A 25,145-nucleotide genomic window follows, 5' to 3' on the forward strand; every position below is an offset into this window, starting at 1 on the left:
GGCCAGGTTCAAGGTTCGACCTTGCTGGACACGAGGGGCGCAGATCAGCTGCAAGCCTGCTGCTGGCCGGGATGTGCAGCAGGCATCGGGATGGCGTCACATCTTCGGCAAGGGCACGGTGAGGCCACTGCTTCCCTGCGACAGTGGAAGAACACGACACGAAGGCCGGTCTCAGCGAGGCGAAATGGGAAAGGGAAAACTTTGGTCTGGGCGAGGCTCACCGGGGGTTTAGCTTGGCGAGGTCGTGCACAGGAGTTCGACGCGGTGACCGTGGCGAGGACGGGGACGTCGCGAGGGTGACCGTAGCATGGCGAGGGCGTGGACGCGTCAGGGCTCGACGCCGTCGTGGGCGCGGAGGCGGCTCACGGCTTGGAGCAGGGCTTGACGAGGTTGGAGTTGCTGTGGTGGCTCGGCGTCGCAGGTCGCGGACGGAGGCTGGGGCGACAGCGCTCGACGGAGTGGAGCAGGGCCGAGCCGGCGCGGTCGTGGGTGGCTTCGGCGTCGCGGTGCTCTGCGTCGCGGTGGTCGGCTCGGCGAGGTCGCGCACAGGAGCTCGACGCGGCGGGCGGCTCCGGTGCGAGGACGGCGTTGCGGGGTCGGGGCTCGGCGCGGCGAGGACGATGCGGGGGCGACGTCGTGGCCACGGCGAGGCGCGGCGGCTCCTGCTCGGTGCAGAAGGCTCGACGCAGAGGAGGGAGCTCGTGGACTGAAGCAGGGGGCGCGACGAGGAGCTCCGTTGGGGTCGCGGCCGACGTTGTTGCTGCTCGGCGAGGTGGCGTCCGCGGCTTCGAGGGCGAGGGCGCACAGCGCCTTGGGCGCGACGAGGTCGAGGGCGCGGACGCGTCGGCGCTGGCGAGCAAGGGAGAAGGGGAGGGTGGCGGCGCTGGGAACGGAGCAGAGAGCGGCGGCGGCCATGGCTCTTATAGGGGCGCGGGCTAGGGTTCCAAGGTCGTCTCGACGTCCGCGCCATCGATGCGACAGCCGAGACACGCGGCAGCAGATCCCGTGTTGCTTGTACGGACGCCGAGGCAGGGGCAGGTGCCCGCGGGTGCGTGTCCATGGCGGCGGCGGCGGCTCCTGGCTGGAGTGGGCAGGGGGCGTGCCTAGGGTTGGCCAGGGAGGGGCGCGGTTGGGCCTTGGGCCGATGGGGAGGGGAGAGGAGCTGGGCCGGTGGGGAGAGGAGTGGGCCGCGGGGAGATCTGGGCCACGCGCGCGGGTTGGGCCAGCAGGAAGAGAAGGAATGGAGAGAAGAAGGGGATTCGGCCCACGAGATTAAAATAGGGTTTCCCATTTTTGATTAACCATAATGGAATGAAAACAAAAGAATTTGGAGAGAGATTCAGGAAGAGATCGGATATAATCCAATGGAGTTTTGAGAATCACTCCAACGGAAAGATTGAGAAAGGATTCGCTTCGCCTTTGAGATAGGCTCAACAGAGATTCAGAAAGACTTTGCTACGGATTTGTGCACTCCAAAAGAAACTCAAAACCCTAAACAAGACCCAACTTAAGACGACTCGCGATTAAGAGCACTCGTCTACAAACGATTCTATATGAATGCGACGTTTTGTTAGCGGGTTAGAATCGAGTTAGACCTAGAAACTATATGCTTCACACGATTACAGGAAAAATTTTAAAAAGCTCGTATTTTTGGTTTTCGTAAAAATCCGGGATGTTACAGTGATCACCCGGGATAACAGTGCAACCATGAGGGCTATAATGGCTCTGGCTTTAGCTCAGTATGAGGACCTTTTTCTAGCTTGTTAGTGGTTACCTTAAATGGCGTAAGAATGGCTAGACACGTTGGGTATAGTGTGGCCTCTGTCCGTGTGTATAGGCTGCGGGTTATGTGCCATGGAAGGGGGGCTCTATATCTGCCTGCCGAGTGAATCTAATGGCCCTAACTTGTTAGACGAAACCTTTGAAAGGCTTCATAGTGATCCCTGCCGGCCTTTCTTGGAAGTGGGTTAAGAGGCTGATCACCTCGGGCGAAAGGGTAAATCATGACTCATGGGTAAAGATGTACAACCTCTGCAGAGTGTTAAAACCAGTATACTAGCCGAGCTCACGGTCAGGAGCGGCCTTGGGGACATCTACATTAAGGGTGATGAATCTTGTGTGTTAAATATGCTCATTATTTATTGTTTAATGCTTTACATTATTTATGTCACATTGATCATGAGATTGCGGGATCTATACAATCTAGTTGCTATACTTGTGGAGTTCGACATGGACTCACTCTTGCTATTTCCCCCACACTTCAGGAGATGTTTTAGGCTTGTGATCAACAAGTCAGTTGGATCCTGTAGAGAGAAGTTAATACCCGGAGTTTGGAGTTGTCTATCCGCTGTTTGCTATCAAAGGTTATGTCTTTTATATTATGTACGTTATATAATTTATGCATTGTCTTTTGATATTACCTCTTATTTGTAGCTATATGTGAGATTTGACTTCTATGACTCACATATGGTGCATATCTGGTTTTGTCCTTAAAATCGAGTATTACAAATTAGAACAGTACACCAATCATATAAAAAGGTTTGAAAACGGTTCTACGCATTGCTACGGGCACACAAGCATAAAAAGCACTCTAGTCGGAGCTACAGTTCAAAAGAAACGACTATATAGACTTTTATATTATATTAAAGAAAAACCTTGTATATGCTTGATTTATTATTTTAGTTGAGCAAAACTATGTGAAAAGTTCTTTAGATCAGATTAGTAAAAAAACATAATTTAATTCCAAATCTAGATTAAAACTACTCGCATTTTATTTATAGACATTGTTTTATAATTTTAATTACGTTATGCTTTGACTTTGCAAAATAAAGTGCACGCGAGATAGCATCAAAATGGACTTTCTATGAGTCATGTTTAAACCAAGCAAATTATAATTAATAAAGATACATTTTCATGATATTAATCAATATAATATTTAACTATAAAAAAACCGAGATTGAGCCCTAATTGCTTTTTATTAGAAACTCCATGGCATATATATTTAATCAGATTAATGTTTTATTTATAAAATTCACAAACGTGACTTCATGAACTATTGGTTCTAAGACGTAAGGCAATTTAAAACGATACAAAACGTCTAAGAATAATAAAAAACTAAGAGAAGTAGATACGTACTTTGAGTCATCCAGCCATGTACTAATACGAATGTCAAGTATTATTTCTTTGATGAAAATTATGACGGAGCTACTTTGGCCTTGGTTACTAATGACAGTCGGGGCAGCACCGTTCATTGTAACAGCGATCCTGGACTTCTTCCTTCAGCCAATGATAAACGAGAGCATTGCCTGACTATATGTGTTGACGGGTTGGTCCTCATAGGCGCAAACATCAACAGATAGCATTAAGCCTTGACTGGAGTTGAGGAGCTGAAGACAAAGCCAGCGGACATTCAGACGAGGTGATCGGCAAGAGATCCCCGGGACTGTGGATACAACGCCGTCGGCTGACATAGCTGGTAAAACTCGCCCGGAGTGATCGGAGTTTGCCGAGACATCATATAGAAAAAGAGAATTTTAATTTACTACACGAGGGATTTCCCAAACTAGGGGCTCTCTTTATGTAGTTTTGGTGATTTGGCCAAGGAGTCGGTACAAATATATAGGGAGAAAAATTCTTCACATCCACATCAATTAGCAATATGTTACTAATTGATGTTGCAACCTTCATCCTTACTAATAGGCCTGATAAATTATTAAAGCCCATTAGTAAATAACTACATGGTGTTTGGGATTTATTATGGACTTTAACGTTGGAAAAATAATAAGAGATTTATTATTTTTCGGAATTAATTATTTTCATTGATAAAATAATTCTAGAAAAGTCCAAAATTATTATTTAAACTATGAAAAATATTCTAAAAGCTCTGAAAATTCGGAGAAAATTCTCAGAGACATTATGGAATATGAGGAACTCAAATAACGTATTTGGACCTCATGATAAGATAATTTGGGGCATCTAAAAATTAGATTTATGCTCATAGAAAAGTGAGAATAGAAGATGGAAAAATTCCTAGAAAGTTTGTAGAGAGTGCTTGATGGACGAGGAACTAAAAGAAGTGCTTTGAGTGACAAAGAAAATATTTTAGAAAGGTCCTAATAAAAATTTGAGCTTAGAAACAAGGAATTTGGTTGTAGATAAAAGATAAATATGTGCCGAATAAAGAAAGATCGATCTACTAAACGTATTTTAAAGACTTCACTCACTAAGAACACACAAAGGAGCAACAAGCAAACGTTACATCAAATCGAATGCACCAGCATATATGCACAACAATATTGCTAAACCTTATGATAAATTTTAAATTAATGAAAAATATTATTTTTCCTATATTTTTTATGAGCACAAAAATACATAATTAAATCATTTTATCTCTATTTCAAAACATGCAAATTTTAGGGTGTTACATATGAGTATAGAATATATTTTTATAATAAATTTATTTAAAGATATAAATGTTAACATTATTTGCTATAACTTGATCAAACTCGAGATTGTTTGACCGGCACGATTCTCATAATTACATTCTTTCATAGATGGAGACAGTATAATATACCTGAGCTTCTAATCAATCTCAAATAAAAAAATGTCATCAACTAAGTTTCTTTAGAATTCATCGATTTCTATAACACTTGTGTTCATTTAAAATAATAGTTGTATTTATTCTACGACTATCTTGTCCTACTCCTATGTTGCCAACCAAAAAGGAGTCTGTAGCCTGTACTTTTTACCGGACTCTAGTCAGCGGGAATTCAATACCGCCGACCGAACCGACGACAAAAGAGTTACAGAAAATTTTTTTTACTTGTAGACATTTATTCTTGTAATAATAATAAAAAAACAATGAGGCCAAACATGCTACGTGGGCTGAAGATACACGCTAACGGGCCACGTAAATGAACTTGATAGCTGGGCTGAGGATGCACGCTAACGGGCTTTGACGGTTGGCGTGGCTCGAGGGACGCTCGAGCGGTGGAGCCTCTGTGACTGGGGCGGCGGGACTGGACAGAGCGAAGCGAGTCCCGTCCCCCGCCGCGCTTCGCTCATTCGCTGGCCGTCTGCCTCTGCCGCACGCTCGCGCACGGGAACTCGGTCGGTTGGTCGGTCTGGCCACTGGCCAGTGGCCACGCACGCGCACGCGGCACGCGATGGCGAGTCGTCGACGCGTTCGCCGTGTCGAGTCGAGTCGTGTGGCAGTGCAGAGCGCGCCTGCGGGCTCCCCCGACCACCGGTGCACCGTGCGCCGACGCGGTCCGAGCGGGTGGTTCCACACGCTACCGCCCTGAGCACGCACACGCGTTCTTCATCAGAAGGATCGGAGATACGTGGCCGTACCTTCCTGCTGCACTGCACTGCTCCACTTTACGTTGGTTTCACACGATTCCACGAGGCCGTGTACCACGGTTCAATTCAACCGTGCCTATGAAATTCCAAGGTCCACGCCGCAACCACTACCGAAACGAGCGGCCAGGGGAGAGAACGAAGGCTGGACGGTCGGTGAGAACTCCTGGGTGACAGCGACCCTTAAAAATCATGGTTGAGAGAGCATCCAGAACACCTTCTTGCCGTCGAAGCTAGCACACACGGTCCACATGTGGGTTTAAGTCCCAATTAACAACGTTGATGTGTACGCATTAGGCACACAATTAGCAAAAGAAAATATCCAGCCAATGGCCCCAATGCCTTGGCCTTGGCCCCCACCACAGCATCATCCCAGACCACATGAGTGTGTTTGTGTGTGTAATCAAATCAAATCGGCTTTTGTTAATCGCACGAGAGGCAGCCAACCACACGATCCCCTCGCTCGTACATTCTCCTATTAATTAATTAATCAGTTATAATAATTAGCGAGGAAAAGAACAAACAAACGTCGCCCACATGCTGTTGCTACATTTTCTTGGTTGGGCTCGGTACAGTGCAGCTGCAGCAGCGGATGAGCAGTGGGCCCGGCTGGATCAGAAAGGAACTCAGGAGCACTCGGCCCATCCCTCCTCCTGGTCCTGGTCCTGGCCGTCCGCGTCCGCCGCGGGGCCGGCGGCCGGGCGGCTCCCCGCGCGCGCCATCCACGACGCGACGGTGAGCACCAGCCTCGCCGGCACGTGCGCGGCGGCCTCCAGGCGGCGGAGTAGCGCGGCGGCGTCGCCTCCATTGACGCGGCACCCGGCGGGGGCGACCTCGGACCAGAGCGCGGCGGCCATCGCGACGCGGAGCGGGACGCGGGCGGCGGCCACGCCCCGGCCCAGCGCGCGGAGCGCGGCGGCGGCGCCGCGAGCCCCATCCGCTTAGCCCACCCTTCCAGCACCGCCTCCGCGGCCGCGCGCGGCCGCCGTCGCGCCGGAGCCCTCCCCGCCAACGGCGCAGCGGCGGTTGACTCCGCGGAGTCGGCCGTGGACACGCAGGAGCTGCTGGACGCGGACGACGCCGCCCCGGAGTCGGCGGCGGAAGGGGGGCGCGGCAGGCGGCGCCTCAGGTGCCTGGACGCCAGGAAGTTGGCGCCGTGCACCTTGGCGTCGCAGCGCAGGCAGAGGAACGCCGAGTCCGCCGCGCAGTGCACGGCCGCCGCGCCCCCGCAGAGCTCGCACCGCGTGCCGGTGCCGGTGCCGCGCTTCCCGCCCGCCGCCGCGTCACTAGCAACACCCATTCCCAATGGATGTCTTCTCGCTTCCTGCCTGACTGCCTCGTCGATCGGCGGACTCCGGAGCCTTGGTGTACGTCGCCTCGTCGTAGTCGCCCAAGCAAGCAAGACCTCCGGCCTCCGCGACGCGGAGCTGGTGGTGTTCAGTGGATGGATGAATGGATCGGCTCCCTCGATGGCTCCCTCCAGGTCTCGGGATCACCGGGCGCCACGCGGCGGGCTTTTATATACAAGTCTCCGCGGGAGCGCGAGGCGTGTCGTCGTGCTTCGGCGAAACCGGCCGGTGCAAGTGGGGAGTCGGCGCTGGAAACCGTGGGCGCGCGCGCGCTGGCTCGCTGGGGGAGGAGGAGGCTTCTTCGGCGGGGTTGTTTTGTTTGGAGGCTTTGGGCTGGGCGTATGGCCGGCATTTAAAGGGGCCCCGCCCGCGGCCGAGCCACCACCGGCTGGTAGTGGCCGATGGCTACTGACCGTGGGCTGGTCGTGCTCACTCGCCGGCCACCACACATACTCCTTGCTCTTGTTCAGTTGAAAAAGACAATTATAAAATAAACACTATATTATTTTTATTTATATTTTATAAATATTATTTAATTATAAACTAACTATATTTAAAAGATTTATCTTATAAATTAAGATAAATTATATAATTAATTATTTTTTATATATTGTAGGATTTTATATGACGAGAAATTTTTAAAAAATCTTTTGCAAAATTCTTAGGAGACCGTAGCCAGCAAGCAAGCAAAAGGAGACGCGATTGGACTTTTCCCAAAGACTCGCTCGCTCCTCTTCGCAATTCGCATCGTTGGTGCGGTGAAAGCTGGAGAGGGACTGGGGAAAAAAAAGGAATGTGGTGGCGCCAGCGCCAGGTGCGGTTGATTCTGGGCGTGTCGGGAATGTAGTGCAGCCACCTGGTAGTAGTAGTAGGAGGGTAAAAGAGGGAAGAAGTTGTTGAACGTTTCTTCCTCTCTTTTTTTTCGCTCTGTGGTCTCAGTTTGGGGACGTGCAGGTCGTGTTCACCGGCCGTGCGCGGTACGATATTTCGTCAGCGAATAAAACGGGCGCGCGGAAAAGGCTCGGTTTTGTTTGACTTGTATTGTAGTACTGGCTACGGAGTACGCGCCTGCTGAGATTTTTTTTTTTCTCTCCCATTGTTTACTGTCGTATACTAAGTCGTACCCGTATCTGCAAGTGCGGGAAGTAATTTGTTTGGTACAACAGCCGAATCTTGTATTGTATGCACAGGATATATAATAATAAAGCAGCCGGATTTTTTTTTTCAACAGAAAACGTCCCCAGTCTCAAAGCACGACAACTGTCAACAAAAACGTTGTCTGCCACTGTAACTACGTCGTCGTTAAATCCTGTAATATTTGCTCACTGTAAGTAAGTATTTTTAGCTATAGAAGTATTTTCTATAGTTGTCCAAGCACTATGGACATGTTTAATTAGTTCATCGCCTCTCAGGCATATACCTGCCAGGCATGCGATTAAAATTAACGTTTCTCAAGCGTTGTCTGGGCTAGAAACTGTAAATTAAGTGTCAACAATGGGCACAAAGTCTCTATCTACGTAATGGCTAACGCGGTAACACCAAAAAAAAAAGAAGATATCACTAATGATAAGCTCCCACTTCATATACAAAAACTCTAAGTCCGCCTACATGTGCTTCGAAAGTTTGTGCTCGTAGTTAATTAACCACGTGACTAATAAACATCACGCTGCAATTAAGCTATGCAGGCAGCTGCTGCTTCTCTAGCTTATCTCCAACTTGGTTCTCCGTTATCCTTCGATCTAGAGAAAAGAAATTCAGAAATTGCCACTTGCGATATATCGATGTATCGGCGACCAAACTAAAACCGGCAATAGCTCATGGATCAGGTATACTTTTCACATGGCACTTGGACTCAAAATTTTTAGTATAATGGACGTTGTAGCACTTGTAATAAATAATTATAGACTAATTAGGTTTAAAAAATTTATCTTGTACATTACAGGCAAACCGTGTAATTAGTTATTTTGTTTATCTATATTCAATGTTATATATATATATATATATATATATATATATATATATATATATATATATATATATATATATATATATATATATATATATCGTAAGATTTGATGTGATGGAGAATCTGAAAATTTTTGTAATTTTTCTTTTAACTAAACAAAGCCAATAATGTTAATATATGTATTCTGTCACTTTGTGGCCTCTTGTGGTTGAAGTGACGTGTGGAATATAAGCGGCCCGTCGTTGAATTGAACGGTGGGAGATTAAACAAACCATATTTAACGCATGGCATAGTCAGGCGGCAAATAAACAGGAGCCGTTGGTTGGGGAGGAGGCAGCGATCGTAGAGCGATCCCTGTCCACAAAACCTCGTCCGTCTCGAAGGCCCCATGCCATGCCTCGCGGCCCCTCTGTTCTGGAATGCCGGCCAGCTGGGACCCCTCCCTTTTTTCTTTTTCTAAAACCTATCTCGTTGCCCGTTTGGTGGAATCAATCTCCTCCAATTCCGATCTCCTGTAGCCTAGCCTGAATTATTGCTTAGAAAACGTTATCTGGCCGTGAGTTCATCATGCTAGCTAGCTAATTTCTAATCTCCTTTTTTTAATTAGATAATAGTAGCAAGCTAATCTCTAATCTCCTTCTCATCATGATCGTACTTTTCGACCTGACATGACTGGATTTATTAATCTGGATAATCGTCTCTTTCTATTTGAGGACGCGATGAATCGATCCACTAGATATTTGCAGAACTTGCAAAGGCAGCAATTAATGTCAGAGCAGCGAACGAATAGTAGGCAGCCCCCTCTATGGTCCGTAATTCATTTTAATCATTCGTCTTTTGAAGATTCAGCGAATACTAATCTCGATCGGCTACAGATTTGTGCTACGATCGATGCCATCGTGGCACAGCCAATTATCTTCGAGTCGAGCCGATCCGATCCTCTGGCAGCTAGCCAGGTTACGTCGTCATGGCAAAAATATCGCCGAAGAGGGGAAGGTTAGGTAGTAGGATAGGTGATGGATGGAGAGTCTGACTATGCCATGCCATATATGGCTGAGATGAACCAGCCAATGGCGTGTGTGTGTGCAGCTAGGCACACGTCGCCAGCGGTCGTGTTAGTTACGTTGGCCCCATCCCTGGCCAATTCTCAAACCAAAATATATATATATATATACAAGCTTTGTTTAGTTCCAAAAAATTTTACAAAATAGGAATAATAACACTTTCGTTTGTATTTGACAAATATTATTCAATTATAGACTAACTAGGCTCAAAAGATTCGTCTCGTCGATTCCGACCAAACTGTGCAATTAATTTTTATTTTCATCTATATTTAATACTCCATGTATACGTCTAAAAATTCGATGTGACGGGGAATCTGAAAAATTTTGCAAAATTTTTGGAGAACTAAACAAGGCCACAGTCTCGAGCTCACCTTGTGGACTATACTATATATATAATCTCGAGCTAATCACCGTAGTGATGCAGTATGTGACTTTTTTTAATTATACCACCACTAGCCCAGTCCAGATATGCGTCCGGGACTCGTGGCGTGTCGCGCGGTCATAGGGCATGCCTGCAGGACAGTGTGCTGCAACAGGGATTTGGGATTACTATTTTGGAGAAACTAATTAAACATGGCGTGGTAGGAGAGACGCTGCGTGTATTCTTTTTGTTAGTGCAACAAGCAGCTGCTTTCCCTATACGAATATGCCACTGCCATGCACGGTACAAACTGTCTCGTCCCTCCCAGCCGCGCCCGCGCGCGCGCACACACACACCCGGATCGATCGCGGCGGCCACGCGAAGCGACGCCCAGCCGCCCGCGTGATCGGTGGTGATCCCGGCGCCAGCGCAGCGCGATCCACCCATCCGGCGCCGCGCCGCTCGCTCGGTCGGTCCAGAGCGGCAACCAACCCGTGGGGGCCGTGCCCGCCCGCGCGCGGCAAGTGGGACGCGTGCCACTGCCATGGAGGGTCGCGTCGCGCCGCTCGCGCTCGCGCTCGCGCTTGTGGTGATCCGGGGTTCCGCTCCCGCCCGTCTGCCGCCAGAAATATCTCGGGGTGCCTCCCAGCCCCGCGTGGGCGTGGCTCGGTGAGAATTGGTGGCGACGCGGACGGGTGCTCGTCCGGTCAGGCGGCTCGTCGCGCCACGTCCGTTGCCTGCCGAGATGGCGAGATGTATGGCTGGCGTGGACACGAGCGTGTGGACGGGGCGCGTCGGTGACAGGTGAGGTCTGGCGGCCCCGGCCCGGACGGAAGCAGGCTGCAACTGTTTCCTGTTTGAATCTCCTCCACCTGACACCACACACACACACACACAGCGGGTCGTTGTTGGGTCAGCGATACGGATACAGGCCTTCCCATCTAAAATTTTTTCGTCCATCCCATCGAATCTTTGGACACATGCATGGAACATTAAATGTACATAAAAAAATAAACTAATTACACAGTTTTATTGAAAAAAGTGAGACGAATCTTTTAAGCCTAGTTACTCCATGATTAGCCTTAAGTGCTACAGTAACTCACATGTGCTAATGATAGATTAATTATGCTTTATAGATTTGTCTTGTAGTTTCCTGATGAGCTATGAATTTGTTTTTTTATTAGTTTCTAAAAATCTCTCCCGACATCCTTCCGACACATTCGATGTGACACCCAAAAAATTTTCATCCCCAATCTAGTTGCCGGAGATGTGTGGTGGGCGTGGTACGGTTTCACGCGCACGTGCCTGGCCAGTTGAGATGTCGATTGTTTGTACCCTCGTTGTTATCGCGGATACGAGTAGTCAGATACTACAGTCGCGCTACGAAGAAAGTATCCTGTTCCCAGGATTTGCTTTTGCTTTCTCTCGACAGCCCATTTGCTCGCCTCACCACCTTCCCTCCTGAAAGTCCCCTTTGTTTTGTGCAGATTCCATAAGAGGCTGCCGTTCTTTTGGGTGATAAACTATGGTAGAAAGTACTACTGGCTGATTTGTTGTGAGAGAAAACCATTATTGAATGACTAACATATTTGGCTGATAAGCTCAAACGATGTCGGCTGGGTGTACAAAGTTGCATATACATGTTGTCATGTCATGTTGCACCTGCATACCGTAATTAAGAGCATCTCTAAGGGTTTTGCATTTGAGGTTTGCATTTGAGTAATTTGCCAAAAAGCTCCAAAAGAGGTATCCAACGGTTTTGCATTTAGAGTTTGCAATTTGGGCAACTTGGCAAATGAGGGAGCAAACTTGGCAAAAATGCCAAGCTGTGGACGACTTTGCAAATCCGATCGCGCGAGCAAAGTCACGCGTGAGAAAAGCTCGCGCGCCTGGAGACCTTCTATTTTTATCCTTTGCCAAGTCCAAATGTCAATTCCTTTGGAGATGACCTATTTTTATCCTTAGCATTTTGTTATGGAAGTTTGCAAATAGCAACAAATGCCAAATCAATTTGTCAAAGCCTTTGGAGATGCTCTAACACTGTACTACAGTGCGAACATGATCTTGTGGATCAATGGATGGCTGGATGCAGTGCTAGTTTTCAATTAGTCATGCACCTGCATACTGTACCACTATATTATTGTTTTTTTTTAAAAAAAAAATCTTCGACTCCGGTCCCCATCAGCCCGAAAGGACCTGCACGTTTTGGAGATCCACAAGTCAGCGCACGTATTGGTTGGTACTCTTGCGTGCGGCGTGCTAGATGCATCTACATACGGATCAACCTGCCGGTTAAGCTCATCAAAAGAGAAAAATCTCAGTGCAGGTGGAGGTGCAGCGTGTACAGGTGCAGCACGTCGCAAATTGCTACTAGTATAGGAGTTGATCTCAAGAAGAGGCCCCACACTGACAGGGAAAACCGAAAACCAGGAAACCCAAAATTGGCTACGAGAGACCGGAAAGAAGTGCAAGTTTTCATATCCCTGTCTCGACCCGATTCAATGTATTACTACTCATCACAACAGCGACAGGTGTCATGCGGATCAGCGGAAGCATGCAGGCAGGGAAAAGCAAGGCGACGACAACAGGATCCCCCACTTGTGCAACAATGAGGTGATGTTGGTTTGTGCCAGTGGATCAGAGATTCAATTCACATGCCGTCTCACGTAACTTTCGGCATGGAACTTTCATGTGCTTACCGTATCGGCAATAACCTATCATCATGAACAAGAGGCCGGGAGTAAGATCCACGGCACAGCTGAAAGTGGTTCCTGCCGTCCTGCGATATCACACCCAAGATATACGCAGGGTCAGGATTCCACTATTCGCAAGAACCAAGTGGTGGTCTACAAAGATACGTTTTGACAGCTAAAGATGAGCTGATACATACGCAGATTATAAACGCCCAAGGAACTAGGATCTCCGATCTACAAATAAAAGTTTGAGTGCCATGTGATTTCCTGTGAATTCAGCGGTCTCTGATCCGCTCTGTGCTATACTAGTCACTTGATCATGATCAGAAATGCGTATGATCACAATTGTTTTCGAATGTACTCGCGATATTGGTCGCGCTGGGTGACTTAGTAGGGAGTACTTCGGTGATGGCGAACTGTTCAATGTATCTTGATTCATTCCAACACCAACCATTGATGTGATACAGTGATAGCTGTGGACCAGCTTATCTAAATCAGGAGGGCCACCGGGGCCACGTCAGGCATCCTGATAAAAAATATGGACCACTAGAGACACAATAATGCCTACATAATATTAATATATTATACTACGATTCTATTTTCCTGGCTGAGATTCAGAGGGAATATACAAAGGGGTTGGCACTTGGCAGCGGCTGTCAGAGAACTCTCGCTAGCCTCACAAAATGTTGAGTGCATTGCACATTTACACTACTTGCCCAGTTGCGACCATCCTCATGGCATGATAAACTGCTCTCTATAAACAGCTGCAGTTCGCAACTCTATGTGACCAACCGGCAACTAGACATTCATGTGGCCAAACAGACGGCCACATGTCATTGCCCTCGCAGACTTTACGATTCTCGTGGTTTTGTAGAATGCACAGATCGATTCAAATTGTGTTCAAAGTTCAAACAAGTCATCTTACTAAAAGGTGGTCCGTCTCAAGCAGCCACAAGTCCACAGTAAAAAAAAAGTTTGGCCGTCAAACAATTTCCCCCCAAAAGACAGGAAACAGGGCAGCGCTTTCACAGTTTTGAGATATAACCTTTTGTTTTTCTAAAATGCAAAAGGTGCTCTACTATTATATCAAGCATATACCAGTACACCATCAAAAATTTCCCCAACAAGATAGGAAGCAGGGCAAACTTTCGCAGTTTTGTGATATACAAAGCTTTTGCTCTGCCAAAAGACAAGATGATATACTGTCAGTTCAATCAAGCATACAAAAATGTAAGCCAAAATATACTCCTGGGCTCTAGAATCGACTTTGCTGTTAGCACTGTAAGCTGGGGGGAAAAAGAAGAAAGCAGCCAGCCAGAAATCCAGAACATGACAGTACATGCTACAAGGCACCATGACAGATCAAACTTGCAATCAACCACAGGGTGCCATCTATCAATTAAGAACAGATCAATACAAAAGTTTATCTAATCCCAATCAGCATAGTTCAATATTGTCCTAATTTATTCTAGGTCTTGAAGAAATCACACGAAGAAAAGACAGTAACCAAGCACACAATGCATACCTAGCAGTAGCAGAGGTGTTTTCGCTTCAAGGAGGAGAATCTTCATGTACAGGTCGGCAGAAGACACCAGGTCAATACGATGATCATGTCCATGTCAAGAGGGAAGGCCTCTTTGCCTCTGAAAAGAATCCCAATGACAGTAGACTTCTAAGATTAACAAACCATATGGAGTTAGCAAGGCAGTTTTTATTCCGGAGAAACATGAGTCTCAAGACATGCATCATATTTAACATGACTAGCTATACTGTAATAAAATAATAAAATTAGAATTAGTTACAAGAAATACTGCCTACAGGTGAAATTATCATGTCAAGAGGAGCACGGGAATCTGCTCAGCAACAATGCGAAGCCATATCTCACTGGTTGCGCAATACTACCACAGTACCACTACATCTTTCCAGAATAAATGAGGCTCCAAAATGGCATATACACTAGCCGCAATCTCGTCCAATATAAATGCAGATAGAGTACCCCTGGCACTGCGCTAAGGATGTAGGAGTCTTCACTGGCCACACGACTGACAAGCTGGATGTCTACTGTTCCTCCTTTATTTGTCACTCTGATACCTCACCACTAGCACCTACAATCCTAGCTAGGTCTTGGACGATTTGAGACATTGCTGGCCTGAGTTCTGGTTCCGGCTGCATAATAAATTTGAGAGATCAGTAGCGTGAACCTTGAATGCATCTTGGCACTTTTAGAAAAGAGTACCAACCAGAATGCAATAGTGAATAGAAAAACAAAAACAAAAACAAAAACTTCACCGGAACATGACGAAATGTTTAAAAAGAACTACAAACATATAAAGGGGAGGAGAGAAGCAGACACTCAACTTGCCGGAAAGGCTGTAACTCAGGTGAGCACAGACTCTATACTTGTGCTGATAAGCTGTTGTAAACCAACATCTATTTCTACAGCACAATCAAGAAAAAAAAACTCAAACATGCAGGAGAGCTGTGTATCGTTATATTCACCGAAAATAGGGGTAAGAACCCTTACAACACCACACACACACCTCCAACACAATCAAAAGCAAACTTATATACTACTTGCTCTCAGAGATAGATCTAGTCTTATTGTCTAAGAAAACAGAGCAAACCAACCTATATGTTGGCAGCTAACTGAAGTAAACAAAGCTACTAATGCTATATGATTAAAGCATCAACACAAGGGTTATAACATGAAAGGCATGACCTTCATATATGATTAATTCTAATATGAGTAAAACTCCTGCAAGTTAACCAGAATGTTTATGATGTTTGTGCTCTAACTGTAGAGAGATAAGGCATAAACAGTTTTGCATGGAAACCTAAGCATGTAAGGTTAAGAAGCTTTACCCGAATACACCCACTGATGATGTCTGCAAAACGTGACAACAGTATCATGGAACACTCTCCTTGGATAGAAGGATCAACCATCTTTGACAGGGACTCCATGTCATGAAACTGAGAATCAGCCCATCTAACAAGATGCTGTTCAGCACGTGGACGAGAGCTGCACATTCCAACATAAAGAGGTAGCAAAAATGAGTTTTTAGGAGAGAAGTGATTCAAATAATTGCAAAAGGCTCTTGTTTAACATGCATATTACAATGGATCTCTGACCTGTCATATGGCTTACGACCAGTAAGAAGTTCTAGCATCACCACACCGAAACTATATACGTCGCTTCGATGAGTAAAAGGCTCAGACTCATGGATTTCAGGTGCTTCGTAATTGAGTAGAGCTCGCATACGACCTGAGAGCTGAGATAAAAGGGAACACTATTATAAGGAATTTTATGTTCATACTCCCGTAGAAGTGAAGAAGAAAGTATTAATGATAACCAAGTAATCTAGGTAAGTCAATTTCCAATTATTTTTCCAACAGAGCATGGTATAAAATAGTTAAGATGTGGAAAAGGCTATCCAAGCTTGGAAGGAATTCATTTGATGAGACCTGATAGGTATCATGGGTTGGGAGCTGCTAGCTATACATGCATCATTATTCTCAATGTTTGGATGCTCTCTGTGCATGTCCGTGTGCCATGAAGGTGTTATGCTCTATGAGTACAGTTCTTTCAGCCACAATTTTGTATTATTGATTATGACAAAGCTGAATAGAAGGGGTTACCTGTGTAACAGAACCAGATGCCGTCAATTCTGCCAGCCCACATTCAGCAACACGTACTGAGCATCTATTGTCGAGGAGCACGTTGGATGGTTCAAAATTCTGGTGTACTACAGGAGGTTCACAGGTGTCATGGAGATACCTGAAAGAAAAGCGTGAATAGTAAATATACAGATTGTGATGGCATCTCTTGAAAATCTAAGTTTAACACAAACAAGGTCGTGAATATGATATCTAAGTTGAATACAGCTTACTCTAAGGCTTTTGCTGCATGAAGAGCAATCTGGAGGCGAGCATTCCAGGATAATGGTTCATCTAGATCCTCCCCTTCATGTAGTACATCATGTAATGTTTTTCTACTGAAGTGGTTATACACAAGTAATCGCTGTTCATACTCAGCACAATATCCAACTAATTCAAGAATGTTAGGGTGTCTAATATCTGATATACGAGCAACCAACTCTAGAAAGTCATCTACTGGTATTCTTCCATTAGCATTATCAATCTTCATAACTTCCAGTAACTGCATAGGACAAAAGAAGATTCAGCATAAATCACTCGCTGAGTAACAGAAGCAATACTTGATACATACTTTGCCTCCAGGAAGTTCTGCCAGATACACTTTTCCCAATCTACTCTCCCTTATCAAATTTTGCTCTTGAAAACTATTTGTATATTGCTGAAGTGATGCCACAGAAAAGGATGTTGCAGATGTCGAGGGACCAGTCCTTGGCGGGGTGCTAACTCTTTTTTCTGAACGTACAATGGGATTTACAGTTACTTTTTCAACGGGAGGTGGCGATGGCGGTCGTGGAGGTGGAGGTGGCGGTGTTGGGGGCGGTGGTGGTGGAGGTGGAGGAGGCGGAGGTGGAGGTGGAGGTGGAGGTGGAGGAGGTGCTGCAGCAAAGATCTCTGATTCTGTTCGCTCCAAATTAATTACATGCTCTTTTCTCTTGTCAGGAGGCTTCTCAAGGGCAACTGCCAACAGTTCATGATTAGGAAACACATCTATACTTGAAACAGCATTATAGTAACAAAAGAATTGATTGGTCAGATTTGCAAGTGTATACCTGGTACAGCTAAATTTATTTCACGGGGCTTCTTTCTTTCAGGAACCTCAGATGAACCTGTTAGTAAAACTTGAAAAACCATCATGATATGAAAACAACAGAAGAAAACACATAAATACATTGCAGAATGATCAATGAAAGTTGACCTTTTTTGGCTTCATGTTTAGACTGCACCGAAGCTTGCTTGCTTTTTGGCTCCTCAATCCTCTGATGCACCCTACCTAATTGAGCCGCGGAATAATCACGTCTAGACTGTCTTTCTTGATACTTGGACAGGCAAAAGATTACCAACAGAACTAGAACTATGAATAGCACAATAGCAAGAAGAACATATCCAACAGTTCTGAGGGTTGAAGACTTGCTCTTCTTGGATGATGGAGAATTGCTATTTCGAGCAGTAGATCCACTAGAAGAGTTTGATGCTGCACTAGATGGTGGAGGAGATCCTGAAGGGGATGAAGAGGACGATGGTGTTTGTGTTGGTGTAGAGCCTGTAGGAGTTGAAGAGGGTGAGGTAGAGGGAGCTATGCTGGTATTAAAAGGATTCCCATCATTTCTGTAGGCAAAAGAAGTTAATGAGTTATATGTAACTGGTCCAATCATCAAAGTGTTGAAGGATAGGGCAGAATATAGAGAAAAAAAACAGGACTAACTGCGCTGCACCAAGAAGTTTGCAATCGGTAAAGGAAAAGTATCTCACTTGAAGTTTGGTATGTTCAGCAGCTTCGGAGGAACTGGTCCAGAAAACATATTATTCTCTACATTTCTGTTTAGAGGTACATAAATTATCAGAAAGAGGTACTAATATTGCATGCATGACAGAACATTTAGGATAATAAATTATTTGGAGTGTGAATTTAACATCAATTGGATTTAGACTAGAAAACAATTATATGCCCCATGCATCATGTGAAAGGGATGTTGGTATATAATTCATGCAACAGACTGCTGTTTGTTGTAGAAATATGGTAGGCAAGAAACAAACTGTTACGTATCCGGTTTCCTGGGAAATAACTGGACCCAAAAGCAGAACTGGTCAATTATACTAAAAATCCTAGACCAACCTAGGAGGAACTGGATGGTATTTTATTTTATTATTAATTAATTAATTAACTAAGAAGAAAATAGGCACCCAAATTTGCCTCGACAAGGACTTCAACTTGGGTGGTCTGGGCATACATCCACACCCTTGAGGCCTTGACCAACTGAGCTAGCTCAGCTTCCTGTCAGTTATATTAGCAAAGGGCTCCACAAGAAAACAGTGAAATAACTTACTTTGTCAAAAAAAAATTCCTTTTCCAATTAGCAAAACTATGCTAAATGTGCATTTACAACAACTATTCTGTGAAGTGTGAACTATACTTCTGAGCCTGAAAGCCTTAGAGAGCACTAAAAAGCTATGGCCTTTGCCGAGGAAATTCAAGGTGGCTTCGCTAATACAGCATAGAGTTACTTCATTGCAAGTCTGGAGCTAATTTAAGTCGCTTATCATCATAACCTGTAATTTAGGTTTAAAGCAATAGACCTAGAGAATATTAGTTGGAGGCAGGCATTTTTTTTGTTAAACCTGTAGGTAACTGACCAAATAATTGCAGATGTTCTGCTTAATTTGTAGATTAGGATGAATAAATGAACAAGTTAATTGACAATAGAGAAGAGGGTGTGGACATACAAATCTTTGAGGGGGAGATCCTGCAAGACATTAAGGGTCCCAGATAGTTTATTATCTTGCATGTGCCTGTGCAATAGAAGATCATGAAAGAGTAAGTACAAGGTAAGAGGATAAAAATAAAAGACAACAGTTGTAGAATTACAATGTAGTCAGTGATGTCAAGCTTCCCAATGAAGGTGGTAATGAACCACTGAAGTTGTTGGAAGAAATATCCCTGTGAACAAAGGCCAGGTGTCATCAAGCAGTTTGCATGGAGGGAGGGAAGGAGGGAGAGAGAACATACAGATTTACAAGTCCCGTGAGGGAATCAAATGCATCTGGTAGTTTTCCATCTAGATGGTTATCATTCAGTGACCTGGTAAAAGAGGATCTTGACTCTTTAGTCAATTAATTGATGGAAGTAGAAAACAGTAATGTATGGTCCTTTCGTTAGGAGGAAAAAGAAAAGGAAAAAGGAATTACATGGCTGTTAGACTATGGAGTTTTGATAATGACATTGGAATGCTTCCAGTTAGTTGGTTATCTGAGAGAAACCTGCAGTAGCAAGGAACAAAATATCCCATCATCTAACCAGAACTAAAGAAAATTTCAAGAGTAAGGATAACGCATACAGATTCTGCAGTGTGACAGGTAGATCTTCCGGTATGGTTCCACCGATATTGTTGTTGCTAAGATTTCTACAATGACAAGAAAGCAAATAATCACAAAGCTTGATGAGATACGAGTACAACACTTATACCAGTGTATAAAGTGTCCTCTGCTCACCAGTTTAAACAGTACAATAGAATTGATACAGCCATTACCATTGGCAAAGAAATTTGTGAAGATCATGCCCTTACATTTCAGTTATTGAAGCGAAGTTCCCGAGGCTGCCTAGCTGTCCTCCCAAATTTGCAGCATTGAAAACTCTGCAAACAATGAGTTGATAAAAACACAAAATAGAAAAGTCTTACTGGCAAAAGGTGACATATAGAATAACTGGCCTACATTGAGGTTATACTTGAGCCAGTACATGTGACACCCTGCCAGCTCTCACCACAGGGATCTCCACCACTAGCAGACCATCCAGGCAGCTTTGGTGATCCAAGTGCAACATAAAGTCCATTTATAGCAGAAACTGCATGTGAAAGTAAAGCAATGAGCAAATGACAAGCAATGTTTTCAATCGTGATATGGACTCTAGGCTCCTGGGCACTGACTAGTCGTGATTAGTTTGGGGCTCGTCAACAGGTCGTCCAGGACAGCTTAAATAAGACACTTAGCATAGCGTATTAGCATCTAGCAATTGGCATCCAGGCAGCATAACAGGAAGCCAACCATACATGCAAGTGCTAAGCAAGAGTGCCTATTGCTGCACATTAAAGTGTTTAATAACCTAACAAGTTTTTAAATCTGAAAGTTCATGATAGTAACTAATACTAAAAGAAACTACGAAAGACAGCTTGTCAATCGTCATCAAAAGCTCAGTTTGCAGCACATGCAGCACATCAGCATTCAGCCATCCAAAGCAATACCCAATTGGAAAGCCCCTCCTCTCCCTCTTCAATCCTGGCTCCAGATTCATCCTCCTCCATTTCTTCATCTTCATCTTCCTGAGTTAGAAAAGTGGGATCATGTCTGCCACGAAGAAACGCATCGGTCCTCGCTGTTTTCATCATCTTAATTGGCATTTTCACTTCCAGTAACCATTGACCTTGGATGCTTCCTTGCATAACTGCAGTGGGAATTGTGCACTTTTAGCCTGCTAGAATCACCAGAAGCTGCTGTTTTCACTGGGATCATCACCTCGAGCAGCCCTATGAAAATTACAACCTCTGAGATTCTGAGATGCACCTAAAGCTTTATTGGTTCACGTTCGCTTGATTCAGCTGGCGGCTAGGTCAAAACCAGAGGATCTGGTTTTTTTTTGAGTGGAAGAGGATTCGGTATGTAATGAGTATATATAGGTGGTGGTATGGGCCTTGAACGCTACCAGGCTAACCTACTGAAGCCATGTTACTTTCTACAGGCACTGTTCGCCTAAACAGCCGTTTAGACCGTTTAAACGCCGTGTAAACGCTACACAATGATACACCGTTTCCGTTTAATCATCTGTTTAGTCCGTTTAATTGACCGTTTAGCCTGTTTAATGGACTGTTTAGCCCGAATAATGGCTAAACGGCAGGTGACCGACTGTTTACAGTTTAGCGTTTAGGAAAACATTGTCTACAGGCTGATTGTTCGACTGCAAAGCACCAACTAGTCATTACTAGTTGACTCTTAGTCATCTGATCGAGCAACTAGCGAGTAGCGACTAGGGAAACTGATGAATCGCTTCACTTAATCGATGTACAGGGGCCGATTTGTCGATTAATTAATCGAGCAATTTGAAAACACTGATGACAGGGCATTATAAACACAACAAATGCCTAAGTATGCAACCATACTTAATCAAGAAATCTACATGTATACATAAGGGCTTTATTTGTTAAGGGTTACTTCAAACAAAATTCAGAACTGTATAAAACATATATGGAGCACCCTGTCATGAACTATAACTCAATGCCGCTGAGACCTCTGTCTGAAACAGCTACTGAGCACATTGCCAATGAAAGCAGACATTTAGTCTTCTAACATTCACCAGAAACCCAGCTCTCTGCCACCCAAAATCCAAAATTTTTTCAAGATTTCTCATCACATCGAATCTTGCGGCACATGCATGGAGCATTAAATATAGATAAAAAGAATAACTAATTGCACAGTTTATGTGAAACGAATCTTTTAAGCCTAATTATTAGTCCATGATTAGACAATAATTGTCAAATACAAACGAAAATGCTATAATCCCAAAAACTTTTCATCCCACCGACTATAAACAAGGCCTGAGCTCAGCCTGTGTTCCCCACTTACCAACTCCTGAGACTGTATTTTGTCAAAAAAAAAACTCCTGAGACTGTAAGGCCAGTCTCAATGGGGTTTCATTAGAGTTTCATGCACATTAAATATGCTGATGTGGCGCTATATTAATGAAGAGAGAGATGATAAGAGTTTCATCGGAGTAGAGAGAGTTTCATCCCCATGAAACTCCTATGCACTGTTTTCCAAAATATTGATGTGTTGGAAACTGTGTCATGAAACTCCCATTGAGGATGGCCTAAGCTCAAGTTCCACCAAGATCAAAGTTCCCAATGTACCATAGGTAACCTTAAAAAAATTGTACTACATCTATTTGCCCTTGACTATTTTCAACAGGCACTGAATCTCTAGGAAGCAGTCGTGCTCCTCACCCGTTGCTATCCACGGATGACGATAATAAATTGATAATAACACAGGAAGCCGATGCCACCAAATCCCTCCAGGACCATAAACATCGCTCTCAATCCCCAGACCGAAAAGCACATGCCAATCGCCGCGTATCATCCCATCACTTTGGTTGCTTCCACAGGCATGCGCGCACGAATTCAACGGCGTCATCAACCCCTCACGTACCAAATCAGTACGCCGTGAACCCGCGCGCTACCGAAACGGCTTAATCAAGCAGGGTAACCAAATCAATCCGCATTTCTCAGCGCCCACCCACCCAATCCCCAGTGCAACAGTACTACAGCACCAAAAACAAAACCCACCGCGATTTCTCGTGTCAGTACGTACGCATCCGAATTCCGTCAGCCTCCGCGACAGTAAACTCCAATCATCACCGCGCAAACAGCAAAACCCAACCAAACAAACATTCAAGCGAAGCACGACGAAGCAGTCGGGCAGCCCGTGCAGGCAGCTGGTGGCGACTGCCAACTGCCAAGCAAGTTACAATCAAGCAAAGCAGAGGAAGCGAGACGAGGAGACGAGCAGAGCAGGGCGCATTACCGTCGCCGGCGTCGGTGACCGCGCGCGCCCGCCGCGGCAATGCGGCAGCCGCAGCGATCAGCAGCAGGACGAGGACCGGCGCCGCCCCCATCGCTCTGTCGGGGCCCGGACGGACTCTCGGACGACCAGCTAGCAGCGCAGCACCACCTCCGCGGAGCAGCACGGACGCATCAGCAGCCGCGGCGGCGGCGATCGCGGATACCGAGGCGGCTTGCGTAGATCTAGAGAGAGAGAGAGAGGGGGGGAGAGGTGTGGATTCTCTGAGGTTTGCTTTCCCGGAGCACGATTCTCCCCTCTGCGCTCTGCCCCCGTCTGTTTTTGTTGGCTTCTAGAATCTAGCTGTAAGGAGTGGAGAGATAGAGAGATAGAAGAGAGAGAGAGTGGGGAGTGGCGGCGAAGTGAGAGAAAGGCAGCGGAGCGGAAGAGAGAGAGAGAGAGAGAGAGAGAGAGGAGAGGAGAGGAGGGAGGAGCGTGGGGGAGCAAGCAACGGGCGTGAAAAGGTGGAGAGAGAAAGAGTGGGTACTGTGTGGGAGTGCTGACTGGTGAGGTGAGCGGCGGTGGTGAGAAGGGGAGGGAAAAAAGGGGTTGGGATTTGTGGGGAAAGGCCCGCGGAGGAAAAGGGGGAGGGAGTAGTAGGCTGTGGTAGGCTTCTGGCTTTCTGGGTCATCGTCGTCATTTTTATTCCCGCGGCACATTGCGGACTCACTAAATAGTGAACGTTCAGTAGATTTGAATCTAGCGAACGATCAGACAGCTCCCACGACTTTCCTTTTTTGGCAAAAAAAAAATCCCGCAATTTTCTATTTTTGGAAAGTTTTCTATTTTAGGCAAAAAAAATTCGCTACTTTTCTTTTTTGAAAAATTGTTCTCACAACTTTTACGTATAACTTATGGAACAAACTTTTACGTATAACTCATATACGTGACTTTAACATATACCTTCATTGTGACAAAGTTACACACATAACTTATACATATAACTTACTACATGATAAAGTTATACGCATAACTTTTATCTATAATATTTTATGGAACAAGTTTATCAACATAATTTATGACGAGACAATTTAGCGAACGTTCAAAAAAGTTACAATTAAAACTTAAGCATATAGTTTAATTAAACCAATTTTAACATATAAGTTAATAACTGAAAGTTAAGCACAAAACATAATAAATCAAATAGCTTTGCAAAAAGTTAGACATAAAAGATAATAATTATAAGTTAATATCTACTAGTTACACACTTACACGTATAAAGTTAGATATAAAAGTTGCGTACAGAAAGTTAGACATAAAAGTTACGTGCCCCAAATTATATGGTTAAAATTTACATCTAGCATTTTAAAATAAATATTTTACTTTTTTATGACATCAGCGGTGGTTATGGAAAGACCCGCTAGAAGGAGAGGTAGTTTGAATCTTTGTTACATCAAATCTAAGTGAACGATCGCCCAAATAAAATAAGGGTTGACAGCATATATAAAAAGAAAAAATTGATAGACTTATATAAAAAATAAAAAGAGAAAAAAAGACAAAAGAAAAATTAAAAAAATGTTTTATAATTCTGTGTTTTAAAGTTTTGGCATAAGTTGTAAGTTATATGGTATAAGTCATATGGTGATAAGTTTTGCAAAGTGTTATACCAAGTTCTTAGTATAATTTATAGAAATAAGTTATGTTCTATAACATATATGTATAACTTAGTTACCTTCTAAAAATGGAAAGTTGCGGAAATTATCATTTCCAAATAAGGAAAGTTGTGGGAGTAGCTGATGGTTCGCTGGATTCCTTAGTGATGAACGATTGTGGAATTGGATTTGTGGGCACATTGAATGGAACTGGGGTAGTCGGGCAGGGGAGCGGGGCCCTGCTGACGTGGAGCTCGGATGGATCCGTTTGGAGTTTGGCAGCGTGCGTGCGGATCGTTGGTGCACGTTTTGCTTCTCTGCTCCGCCTTCCAGTCCTCGCCTACGCTCCTTTACTGTACAGGTTACTACTACACCGTACAGTATTTGATTTCACATGAAGAATTTTTCTCTGGCGGACAGAACAATCATATGAGAGGCAGCGGTAATAATCAGTCCTGGGGGTGGGAGGCAAGCTTCACCCGTCAGCGGAAAGAAAGCAGGAGAGTCG

General features: G+C 44.9%; 3 protein-coding genes across 5 annotated transcripts; all 3 read right to left on the minus strand.

Moving 5' to 3' along the window:
• Window positions 328-915, minus strand: LOC110434710 (serine/arginine repetitive matrix protein 1-like). Its single transcript, XM_021459415.1, has one exon. The coding sequence runs from the start codon at window positions 913-915 to the stop codon at window positions 328-330; it is 588 nt and encodes a 195-aa protein (XP_021315090.1).
• LOC8077202 (B-box zinc finger protein 32) lies at window positions 5,677-7,216 on the minus strand. The gene is given in 2 exon segments (XM_002453337.2): window positions 5,677-6,283; window positions 6,286-7,216. Coding segments are annotated over 2 exon segments (672 nt in total). The 5' UTR covers window positions 6,659-7,216; the 3' UTR covers window positions 5,677-5,984.
• Window positions 13,680-23,608, minus strand: LOC8076132 (protein STRUBBELIG-RECEPTOR FAMILY 3). Of its 3 annotated transcripts, XR_002452358.1 has the most exons (18): window positions 23,010-23,605; window positions 20,154-20,283; window positions 20,006-20,074; window positions 19,778-19,843; window positions 19,629-19,700; window positions 19,450-19,521; window positions 19,309-19,380; window positions 19,167-19,232; window positions 18,195-18,260; window positions 17,641-18,050; window positions 17,495-17,551; window positions 17,017-17,402; window positions 16,679-16,947; window positions 16,428-16,566; window positions 15,921-16,060; window positions 15,654-15,810; window positions 14,317-14,957; window positions 13,680-13,970 (listed from the first exon to the last, which is right to left on the minus strand). XR_002452358.1 is itself a non-coding variant. In XM_002453338.2 (17 exons), the coding sequence occupies exons 1-17, from the start codon at window positions 23,098-23,100 to the stop codon at window positions 14,871-14,873; spliced, it is 2,349 nt and encodes a 782-aa protein (XP_002453383.1). In that variant the 5' UTR covers window positions 23,101-23,605; the 3' UTR covers window positions 13,680-14,870. The 3 variants fall into 3 exon arrangements, 2 of the variants coding, with proteins under 2 accessions (XP_002453383.1, XP_021315051.1); XM_002453338.2 differs by having other exon boundaries at window positions 13,680-14,957; XM_021459376.1 differs by lacking the exons at window positions 13,680-13,970; window positions 14,317-14,957 and adding an exon at window positions 14,970-15,227 and having other exon boundaries at window positions 23,010-23,608.

This window comes from Sorghum bicolor, chromosome 4 (assembly GCF_000003195.3).
Source record: "Sorghum bicolor cultivar BTx623 chromosome 4, Sorghum_bicolor_NCBIv3, whole genome shotgun sequence".
In the NCBI taxonomy this organism is placed as follows: domain Eukaryota; kingdom Viridiplantae; phylum Streptophyta; class Magnoliopsida; order Poales; family Poaceae; genus Sorghum; species Sorghum bicolor.